The sequence below is a fragment of the Strix aluco genome, chromosome 15, assembly GCF_031877795.1.
Source record: "Strix aluco isolate bStrAlu1 chromosome 15, bStrAlu1.hap1, whole genome shotgun sequence".
NCBI lineage: Eukaryota > Metazoa > Chordata > Aves > Strigiformes > Strigidae > Strix > Strix aluco.
The window spans coordinates 17231198-17243670 of record NC_133945.1 but is presented as its reverse complement, the minus strand read 5'-3'; the positions used below and the strand labels follow the sequence as shown (position 1 = coordinate 17243670).

The following is a 12473-nucleotide window of genomic DNA, read 5'->3' as shown; positions in this document are numbered from 1 at the left end:
AAAGAGGTCTGCTTATGTGCAAACCCAAATGTTAAGTCCTTATTCAACACTGACTGTTAAAGTGGCTTATCTATGACAAGAAAGTGAAATATGTGAGTTGAGAAAAGCATGCCAAGTCCTGGTTTCACCTGTGAAGGTCATTATAAATGCTGTAGAATATGAAAAAGTTTATATGTAAAATATGAAAAATAGAATATGAAAAGTTCAGTTTCTGCTCTCAGTAGGAGACAATGGTGATATACAAATAAACCATTTCACAGTGAAATAGTTTACCAACCGGGATAGCTTCAAAATTCAATTACCTCCAGTGTTTTGCAGCACTCATTTTCAGTGTGCTACTTCATGATCATTATAGCTACTGATGAAATCAACTAAACGTGGCATCCTCTGACCAAATCCAAGCATCTAGATTTGAAGTAGAAGGGGTCTGTGTTTGAATTAGCATACTTACCTACCTAGTATTGGTATCCCTGATACAGAAATTCTTTATGCAGCATCTTCTAAATTTAATGACAAAATATTTGAACACTAAAACACATTAACTTGCAGGTGAACCCACAAACCTCCAATATGGAACAGCAGTGAACAGTAACTCTACATACTCTTAGCAGAGACCAGAAACAATTTTCATAGTCAGTCTACCAAAGACTAACAGGTCCACAAAAATAAAATAGTGGTAAATTCGCATGTAGGATGGAAACACACTGCCTCTACTGTGAAAATATTATCACTACAGTGAAAAATTACTATCTTATTCTTTCCATCTGCAGCCTAAAACTTCCTACTTGTACTCAATCAATCTCAAGGGAACTCTTTGCCATTCAGAAGCTTTTTCTTATCTCCTCAGACTCCAAGCCATCACTGCTTGGAAAAGGGTAGCCAGAAGACAACAGGGAGTTGAAATACTGCATGGGTCTGCCAGGTTTCCAAAATTATATTTTGACAGGGTGGGAGACGAGTAGAAGAGAATCGTTTCCATTGTCCTAATTTCTTGAAAGAAAACAGTTTAGAAATTGGGCTTTTTACTATTCGAAACATAAAACCACCATTTGAAAGAGCTTGTAAACAGAAATAAAGATGTTTTAATAGAGACATTGCACTTATAGCTCTGGACTTGCTATCTAGAAATACATGCTAATTTATCAGAATAGGTAGAGATAAATTTGAAGTGAAAGAATTTCAACTACTCCATTCTATTATTTTGTTTTGTTTTGATTACTGATTCATAGAAATTGAATTTTTAACTTTCTTTTCTCTGAAACAGAATGGAAACATTTTTAAGATTTCAAAACTTTGTGTCAGTCAGGATAACCAATTCCCCTAGCTCCTGGAAACAAGACTACTGCCCCAGAGAGCTCAGCTGAAAGCACAGCTCATTAACAGTACACAGCCAGAGACAAGTTCCTACTGCATTAAGAAGAATCTCACGTATTTGAGTTGGTGTGGCAGGCCCAGCCATCCTGAATTTAAAATTAAGCCAATATAAGATAAAACATTTATACTTGGTGTAGCCACTTCCTAATGACAGGAAATTTAGCTGTAGATGAATCAGGGCAGTTTGCTCAGTCCTACCTGCACCCCTTTCCTCACCTATTCTTTTCCTCTTTCCTGGAAGATTAAAAATATTTAAGATCCCCATCAATCCCAATTTTGGTGTAACACAAAGTCATCTTCACGTTCAACCATTTGCTGTTTCAAAACCACATGTGGTGAGGAATTATTTCCTTAGCACCTTTAGGCACACGTAGCACATGGGAAAACTATAGCTATTTTTATAAAATGTGTTCTGTAAAGTCTCTTTTTCATTTAGGCAACATGACTTTTTTAGAATGACAGCCATTTAATAGAGCATTAAAAAATGTACAGGAAGAACATTTGGACTTCTGGATTATGCAACCTAAAAGATGAAACTACTGAATAGTTCAAAGACAGGTCTGAAAATTTGATTTATGCTCCAACCTTAAACCCAATTAACTACATTTAGTTACGGTCTATAGCAAGTCAAGCAATGGAGAAGAGAATAGCATGCTTAGAGTGCAAAGAGCACAAAAGTGTGTCTAGAAAGAGAGCTCTCCTGCTTAGACTTCCTAAGAATCCAATTAGTAGAGAAAGTAAGAATCTCCTACTAGTAGAGAAATTAAAAGTGAAAATGAGCTTACTCTCAGCAGATACAATGGAATATCTGTGTTGCTAGATTCAAAAATGGAGGGGGAAGGTAAAATGGCATTAAGAAAGATTTTAAAGTAATAAACACAGTAGTGTGTATTTGTAAACCAAACATTTTTTAAAAAGAAAATTCTAGCTGAGGATAATGCTCAAAAAATGCAGACATGCTCTATTACAGAACTGTCAAAAATCGCATGCAAATACATTTACTCTAGAAATGACACAAAATATCCAGAGATATATGATAAAATTCTGTCATTCCTAGTCAGACTGATAACAATGTGGGCTCAATCCCAGAGAAATACAGAAGATGGCCCTCACTTGAAAAGAGGGCAATAGTACAATTTTTGGGAAAGATCTTCGCCCAATTATAAAAAATCCTTATTTATGGCCAAAAAAACAGGACTCACATAAAAAATACAGTCTCAATAGCAAATCAAACCTTTGATTCACTATTGTATGTGCAAACTCAGCTTCAAGTACAGACTTGCGGTGGTACGTGTACCACCATATTTCTTTTGAACGTGTACATTCTTCCCTATTTTCTCCATCTTCATATGCAGTCTGGAGTATTCCCTTTGGTTTAATCTCTACAGGATACAGGAAGGAAAACAGAAAATAGCTGAGAGCACAGAAGAGCTTGTTTGATGTCAGACCGAATTAGCAATCATAGGATCCTCATCTCATCCACCATTGTCTGAAGCACCTTACAAACTCACTGTATTACATACATCGTTTGACCACCTCATTTATTTGACCGCCTATTTATTTTTTGAAGATTGCGGCTGAGGAGGGTGATAATGAAGTATTTGGTGTGTTTCTGTGTAACAGCTAGATAAATATAGCTAGCCTAAGACAGTCAACTTGCAAAGTTACACATTTCTGTACCTCACAGAGACCCCTCTCCCACTGCACTCTAAAGCAGTCTCTAAATAATACAAGGATGACTGACATAATCCTAACCACACAGCCTCACAGAGACCATCAAATCCAAGAAAAAGAGCAAGGCCAGATCCTGAGCAGAGAAGGAAAAGAACAGAGCATGTTCTCCCTTGCGTGCCAATGCTGGCATGAAAAGAAAGTCTGTCACACCAGCATATCTCACAGAAAACAAACAAATAACTCGGTCCTATCACCCTCTTCCCAGCAGATGGGAAATGTACGCAATACACAGTCATCATCCTTTTGTAAGGAAAAATGTTACATGACAACATGGATACTAAATGCACTCCCAGGACTACTCGACCAAACCTTTGAAAAGAGAAAAATTTGCAGGGATATTCTTTCTACATTAAACACATATTGCAAACTTACTTTTTGAGTTGTCTCACTTTTGTGAAGAAAATAAAGCTGAGCCAATGCAAAATCTAATTCACCTTGATTTAAAGACAAACTATCAATTTTATTTCATCACACTTTTCCACTTACAAGGAAGAGCTACTCTGGCAAGTTTTAAGTCAATAACTAGAAAGCATAAATTGAGTTTGTTGGGCTAGCAAAACCAGGCAGCTGCAGAATAAAACACCAGAGCAAAATTCTTCCTCCAGAAGCAGCATCTGTTGTATACCTTCTGCTGTAAACCTTCGTGTCGCTTCGTGCTTCTGAAGGTCCATATTTCACAATGACACTCTAAATTTAAATGACAAAATATGATGCGAGCACTTTCATGTCTTATTAATAGGGAGTGTTTTACAGTCCTGTGTGCTTTGAAGACGTCCATTTAAAGACTCTGAAGTTTTCAAAATTTGCTGCAGAATCCCATACGGGGTATGCAAATGTATCGCTCTTCCCTCGCGGCTGCTCCTTATGCTGACAGGAAGGCACCAATGCTGTGACCAGCAGGGCTCAAAGGCAAACACAGTATCCAGAGAGATTATAAACAAACAGAATGAGAAAGAAAAGCTACCACCTCCTGTAGCCTCATTTTTCAATACAGAATTAGTAATTAGCACTCACCAAATCCTCAGTGACTGGTATAGTTTTGGTACTGGGAAATGTCCCAAGTAACTCCATGTAGCGCAGGAGTTCAAACCCATGCCAGGGAAGCCATTTAAATGTTGATTATGTCATTAGAAAGAAAAAGAGCTAAAAAAATTGACAGCCCCTTCCTCCACCTCCCAGCTACAGAAGACTTTTTGTCACCTCTGCACTCAGTGAAGATCTTACAGCTCTCCAGAAACATCCAGATATCCATACCTTTACCTCCAGAGAGGAAGAGCTGCCCAGAAAGTCTTCCTACTCTTTAATCTCCTCTCTAATATTAGCTGTAAAGAACAGGAGCAAAGCACACTCTACCACTGCTTTCCATGGTAGCCGCAATTCCTGGGAATACAGGATTTAAGAAATGCTGTATAATAATTGGTGTAATTCAAACAATTCAGTATAGTAAAGGCCTTTAGGCTAAGTAAAGGAAACGCATTTAGGCTAAGTAAAAGCTCACTGGTACAGAAACAATACACAATTTTCACTCGACAGTAAGTGTCAGGATAGGCATATTTACAGGAAGACTAAATACACTAAGCAACAAGGATAGAACAAAGAAAATGACAACCCAACAGATGTTAAAGAGCATGCTGTTTCTGCTATGGGCAAAGATAATATATCATGCTAGGCCACAGAGCTACTGACAAAAGATATACCAGCAAATGGATGATTAGATCGTGCAATTTCATCTGTTCTAGTTAAAATATATGCATTTCTTCATAACTTTTAGGGAATGTCTATCATGAGGCATAAGGATCCTTCCACTGTCATAACCCTTGCTCTGAAATCAACAGAGATTTTGTAAGAAACTACCCTGTACCATCTCAGTGACTTTTTATTATCACAGTATTCTGACAAAAAGTTCTGTCAGAAATCTGATCAAGTGTTAGGTTTTTGTCCAGTGAAGTTTCAGCTACACCATTAGATATGATAGCTGTCTTTTCTTGGCTACATGATGGCGGAGTTAGTAGCCAGATGGAGCTCTCTGTGAAGACCTTGGTTCATTTATTCCAGGCAGGAATCACACACCCTCTGCCCACTCATTCCTACTTAGATACAAATGTGTACAGCCTCACACAGAGCTTGTAAATCTGGCATATGCTACATAATCAGAGCAAAATCAAGTTCTACATTAAATCCTGCATTAATAGAAAGTTAAAGATGATTCATTACATTTAGAATAAACCTGGATATAAGTAATGGTTCTCGCAGTGGCATTTAACTAGCAATTGTGGTACACAGTACCTGCTACTCTTGCTTCTTGTAAAAATTCATTGGCTACAAAAATGCAGGACACTTATATCTCACAAATTCACCCAGAATATAGTCCACCATGATAATTTTAGCTGTATCTCTCTGGGAGCAGCAGTAAAAATTGTTTTTACCCTGGAATTCATCTTTACACATGGAATACACTCATCTTTAAATGCTATACAGTCCTCCCTACCTTACTTAATGTATATGATATGCACAGCTAATTAAACCACCTAATTTTGCCACTGCTAATTACATACTATTTTAATATTGGATTGATTGGTTTTATTTCCACATTAAAAAACCTAAAAATAAGAAAGACTAACAGACTGTGACGTTCACAATTCAGTGAAGTTAATGGGCCGGGTGAGACACCCAGGTCACACCTCACTGAGATAAGCTTAATGGGGGAGTTGCAGCTGGTACTGCTGGACCTCCGAGGATTTTTTAGCCCTAGCACAGTGTTCCTGCAGTGCTTTGATGATATTTGGGCAACATTGTTAACTCCTGCAAATTTATCAAGTTTCACTGAAACAAGTACATTAAGCTTGTCTTCTTAAAAATCTCTTGCCTGAGAACAGCAGCCCCTTTGTCTGTCAGCATTAGCACCAAGAATATGAATGTTGATGTCAGAAGTTTGAGCAGCTGCTATAGGATCTGTCAAAATATCTTGCTGGATGCCTGATGAACATGCCCAGAAGTGATTTTCAGTCTTCAAACCATTATCATCCAACCAGCTTTTTTCAGAATCTGATATGGGACAAATCCCTCAATCAACCCCATTTACATGTGAAGTTACCACTTCAAAGTTTTGATACTGAATAATTTGAAAAGGAAAAGGAACTTATTTTCCTAGAGGTAAGATGTACGCTCTTCAACTATGGTTGAATGGATTTTCTATAATCTCAAGCCTCAAGTCAAGTATATCAATTTGGAGACCAAGGAAAAATTGTATTTAAGAAAAAGCCGATTATTACACTAAAACTAAAGAGAATTGAGTTTTAATATTAAATCTTGTATTTTCAGGAGAATGTTAGGTAAAAAAATCTTCATATAAACCACAATTTCTCTTTCTTACATAAAGTAGCTACTCACAATCTCTATGTACATTAGTTACATTACAAGGATTAGCAGGCTGATGCATTGTGAGTTTTTCATGAGTAAATCATTTAATTAGATTCTAGGACTTGATGTTTTACATATAAGATTGAGGATGTTTAAGAAGACTTCAATAAAACAATTCTGTGATACTCATTGCAATACTGTAATTGGAAGTAAAAGCATGCGCCTGGCTGGAAACTGAGAGCAGGAAATGTTAGTTCTCAGATGAGTAACTTTGACAGTTTTGAAATTGAGCAAAACAGCGCAGGAAGAAAGGAACAAGGAGACAGAAATTGGCTAAGAGATACGGGGTGAGAAATGCAACTTGGAAAGAATGTCAAGACGACACTGGAGAGATGTTCAAATAAACCAGGGGGTGGGCAAGGGACTTCTCATGTCTCTAAGTCAGAGGAACTGTCCTATTATTTCTGAAGAGCACAGTGACGCTCTGCTGATATAAATGCGGGGTGCTCCGAGATAGCCGAGAGCTACATCCAGCTTGCCAGGAAAATTGATTAGTCAGTTTACTTGTCTTCATCCACAGAGGCAGGGATCAGCTTGTGGTCAGAAGAATAATTCTGGTGGTGACAGCCCGTTCTTGGCCGCAGTTCACTTCTCCCCTCTGACATAATTAAACCTGGCCCCCTTCCCACAGTCCTACGCCAGAGCAGCAGACATGGAAGCCGCAGCTAGGGGCAGGCTGTCTCTGCCCAAGTAACTCCCCTGACCTGCTACCAAAAGGGCTCTAAAGCAAAGGGGCAGCTAGGAGCAGATGTATAATTTTTTTTCTGGGCGGGAGCCTTCCTTCAGTCACTCTTTTATTCCTCCTAGGAGTCCCTCAAACATGACAATAAGCAGGAAGGGATTTATCAGATGGAAAATTGTGCTCAGACAACGTAAGCATCGGCCTACTGAGAGTCTTGTAGCCCAGTGCAGCAGGTGGGGCGTGCGCTGCTGCTGTACAACATGCACAGTTAGATACAGCAAACCCTGCACTAAATCTTCCATTCTCTGATAGGGCAGATGCTTGAAGGTTAAAACAGGCTCAAGTTATTTCTTGGAAATAATGCCAGTTCATATATCGGGCATTTCTTAGCTGCTGTTAGCTCATTTTTCAAAAACATCAAACCTATCTCCCCTTGTCCTTTGAATGGTCTCTTCAAAGAAGTTTCAAGGTACAAAATGTATTAAATCATTATACCATAAGCATTGTTGGCTGCCTCTCTTAACCATTTTCTCCCTTTGGTGCCTCATACTAATATTCCCCAAGTAGTATAATATTCTTTTCCAGAACATTATATATGATATGCAGACTGCTGAAGAATTTTAAAATAGGGTAAGAAATTTTCATAATGGTTACTGAGCAAAAGATTCCTTCAAAGATTCTGACTGACACATTTGGTTAGGATTAAATTTATCCAGAGAATTAAATTTGCATCAAATGAACATAAAGAATTACATAGCATAATCTAGGACTACTCTCTGTGTTTTTGCATGACTAGCATATTTACTGAGATGTCCTTCAGTAATTCTTATTTTGTCATTATTATTCAACATCATGAAGAGTCTTGTGGTTTTATAAACTGGAGTTTTAAGTTGATTTTATGGGATCCTAAAACTATAAGAAAAAGTTTATAGATTTCAGCAGCAATTTAGATAATGCAGGATCATGCTTTATGAATTTAAAATAAAACTGGTGGATGATAAAGATGTATTTTTTCCTACAGTCTCATATTATAAACATTTTCTAAGGTCCCCTGTTTTTAAAACATGGGACCACAGATAGCCTGAAAAACTCAGAGCCGAAACAATAACAAGCTGAGGTGTGAGTTTTAAAGAAAAAAATGCTCATGATAAAGTCTTTTCTTTTATTACTCGTATCTGTGATTATCTCTGATATTAAGACACTTTTCCTTCTAGCCTATATAGAGATTTATGGAGATCACTTGCCTACCAGGAGAACACAAGTCAAGATTCTGAAATTTTTAGGCAAATGTTATAGGGACTATCTGCCAATTCAACAGGAATTTCACATTAAAAAAAAAAAAAAAGTGTACTTTTACTGTAAAATCTGCCAAAGAATACAAATCCAAGCAAATAAAAGGACTGGAGGCAATCCCAAGCACAGATACAGGCTGGGTGATGAGTGGATTGAGAGCAGCCCCAAGAAGGAGGACTTGGGGGTGTTAGTGGATGGAAAACTGACTGTGAGCCAGCAACGTGCACTCGCAGCCCAGAAAGCCAACCGTGTCCTGGGCTGCATCAAGAGAAGTGTGGCCAACAGGGCGAGGGAGGGGATTCTCCCCCTCTACTCTGCTCTCGAGAGACCCCCCCCTGCAATGCTGTGTCCAGCTCTGAGGCCCCCAACATAAAAAGGACACAGATCTGCTTGAGCAGGTCCAGAGGAGGCCACGAAGACTATCAGGGGGCTGGAGCACCTCCCTGTGAGGACAGGCTGAGAGAGTTGGGGGTCTTCAGCCTGGAGAAGAGAAGGCTCCGGGGAGACCTTAGAGTGGCCTCCCAGTACTTGAAGGGGCTACAGGAAAGGTGGGGAGGGACTCTTGATCAGGGAGTGTAGGGATAGGACCAGGGGTAATGGTTTTAAACTGAAAGAGGGTAAATTTAGATTAGATATAGGGAAGAAATTCTTCCCTGTGAGGGTGGTGAGACACTGGCACAGGTTGCCCAGAGAAGCTGTGGCTGCCCTCTCCCTGCAAAGGTTCAAGGCCAGGTTGGACGGGGCTTTGGGCAACCTGGGCTAGTGGAAGGTGTCCCTGCCCATGGCAGGGGGGTGGGACTAGATGAGCTTTAAGGTCCCTTCCAACCCAAACCATTCTATGATTCTATGAGTTGTCAAGATATACAAATCTATCCAAATTTAGGTAGTTAGGCCCAAGTTTCTGGACATTTTTCAGTCATCCATTTTATTTTACTAAATTGTAATAATAAATGCAAGTGTGTTTCACAGAAATCTTCTGAAATGCACATGGCTTATCTTCACTGATACGTTGCTTTCCCTTAGACCGACTCAGAATAAGGTAAAATTATCTTTTCTGAACTGTTGTGACAAACCTGCTACAGTAGAATATCATCATCGACATTCATGACATTAATCTGTCTACTTGACATTAATAGGGTTCTACCAAGTCTCTCCTATCTCCTCTCACATCTCTTACCCAGAGGTCATGCTCACCTTTTCCCATTCACGATCGTTGTTCAGTACTATCACCACCAGCCTGGGGTGTGCCTGATAACCATCTGCTGTGAAGGACAAATCTTTACCTTCCCAAGTCACATTCATCATAAACCTAGAAGGCAAGGAAAAAAAGTTCATTGAAAAATTAATGAGCTGTCCAGCAGTTAATGAGCAAGCTAGTTCAGTCATCAGAACCACTGATGAAATACATGCACCGAATCCTGCTATTGCTGTGAAAAGCCTAGGTTTGCAGCATGGGGACTCAGCATTTCAAGGCAGTCCATAGCAGAAGACAAAGGAAAATACTGTTTACATATGATTTTTAATGCAGACATAACTTTTAAAGCACCTTCCACATTATGTATGACCTGTACACTCCATGAATAATCTTTCTGGCACATTGCACAAGCTCTCCAGTTTTTCAGGATCATTTTAAACATGTCTACATCAGCTCTGTATGTAACATTATACTATTATCTCACTAGACTAATACATAGAGTAAGTGCATCTCCTCTGGCTTCACCTGCCTATACCTCCAGGAGTCCTGTCAGCCCTTTCCGACACTGTAGCTATACACGGTGTCTTTGTGACACTTGGATAAATTCCACTAATGCCCTCAGCCAAAACCAGACATGAAAACTTTGAGGAAGTTGATAACATTTCAGTTCAGTAATTTCAAAAAGAAAAAAGATACATAAACTTTTCTTGTATTTAGGTTAATTTTCAATGGTTTTCAAAAGATACATAAACTAATTAGCACTTTGAAGAGAAAAAAAATATTAAAGGGACTCAGAATAAAATGTACAGGAGGATTTTTAAATTTTTGTTGAAAATGTCAGTTCAATCCCAAATTTCCTGCCTTTAGACTTAGCAGTTTGAGCATTGAATCAATAAAACTGTTTATTTACCACAGGCTCTTTGTTCAGCTACAAAAGAAAAGACTTACTTAACCAAAAATTTTGTACAAATTTATGACAACAGAAGGAAATTACTCAGTGCTACAACAAGAGGTACCTCTCCTAAGATGTGCTACAGTACTCTTTCTTGCTTTCTCTGTTCTCCTGTATTGCCACGCTAACATGCATGTTCTAAGGACAGAATACTGCTTCTAAGTAATCCTGTCATTAGCAATGATTACATCACCTCTACTGAGTCATTGCTCTGACCTGGGCTGTGCCCTCAAGGGACACTTGTGAACTCGGTGAATAACACCACAGGTGGCTTCATGAACACCAGCCACGGGCCAGAAGTGCTCCACAGCCAGACACTGCCGAGGACCTGATCTACCCTGGGGTAAGGATCTCATTACTCTACTCATCACCTTAAAGACATCCTTCAACTCTGTAGATTCCTACAGCTTTTCTAGCCATAGATTTGCCCCTAAAGGTCTTAAATTCCTTACTGAGTTTATACAAATTATAATATAGTCTACTTAGTTCTTCCATTTCCTGATTAATATGCATAGTTTTTAATTTCTAATTATTGCTTTCCATTCATCATTGAACCATGTACCCTCCTCTCCAAAGCACTGTCCTTTCATTGATTCAGAAATGCCAGCATTCTGGCCATCTAACAAAATTTACTTTCCTCAAAAATAATTTTCTCTCAAAATTTTCCACAGACTTATAGCATAAATCCATGTTTACGTTTGCTCCAGTTCCACATAGCTTCAGTGTTTCTCAGTGAGAACAGATTGTTTCCACCGCTCCAGGGTCAGAAAGAGTGATGAGAAATTGCAGTTTTTATTTAAAGCACAAATACAGGGAACTTACTGCCAAGAATCTGAACTACCACAGCACACAGGTCAAGCTCCCCGGACTGTGATATTGAAAAAAATCTATCATTTTATACATTATCTGAAATTCTGTCACCTATGAAAATCAGGCATGAAAGGGAAGAGAGTAAAAGGCTGGTATTGGCATTGGTGTTCTTTGGTCATGTTGAAAAACATCAAAACTCTGTCTTGACTGTCAATGTGAGCCTGACAGGGCTCTCCTGCGGGTGAGAGGTAAAACTGCAATTCAGAATCTCGGAGATCCCACGACACAACCAGAAGATAATGTGCCCTCCACCTCACATCCATGGTCTGAAGTTAATTGCACTGAACTGCACTGAATTCTCAGCATATTTCATTGAAAGAAATTCAGTCCAAGTTTTCACCTAGGTGCTCTCCTTCTGGAATTCAACTCAACACCAATATTATTCAATCCTGTAGACTGATATGTTTTGAAGGGTGTTAAAAGTACTTTAACTGTTCTTCGTACATCTCTCTGTAATATTTTATCCACAAGAAACTGATACTGCTTTACATGTTTCTTTGTTTCATTGTTTTTGTAGCAGTAGTAGTAGCATGGTCTCCTGGTGAATCTGACATAGGCAAAATTCTTCAGCTCCACACTCAAAGGAGAAGGCTTTGAATTGACACGGCTGCCCAAAAATCCCAATAGAAGCAGCACACTAAATAAAATTATATAGACCCAGAAGAAATAATGGCATTGTATCATATCAGTTAATAATTAAATGTGCACTGCCCTAAACAGCCATATTAACATCATTCAGCACTGGTTTGACAGCAATTTGTAAATTCACCCATCGTAATAACTCATATTTTGTGGCAGACTTTCGGCGTGAAAATTTTCCCCTTGGCAGAACTTTGCTTTTCAGTTGAACTAATTTCTCATATATTACATTTTTCATCCAGCACTGAAAGAGCTTGCTTAGGAATAAAAAGCTTGTTTGCCACCTTGAAAGGAAGTGGTGAACCACCGAACAG

At 38.8% G+C, this 12473-nt stretch overlaps 1 protein-coding gene across 3 annotated transcripts in view; it reads right to left on the bottom strand.

Moving 5' to 3' along the window:
* GRIN2A (glutamate ionotropic receptor NMDA type subunit 2A) overlaps positions 1–12473 on the bottom strand; it is a 192447-nt gene that overhangs the window by 65541 nt on the left and 114433 nt on the right. For all 3 annotated transcript variants that reach the window (XM_074840801.1, XM_074840803.1, XM_074840802.1), the window contains one exon: positions 9698–9812. In XM_074840801.1, the coding sequence (XP_074696902.1) occupies positions 9698–9812 (115 nt within the window). The remainder of the gene's footprint in view (positions 1–9697; positions 9813–12473) is intronic.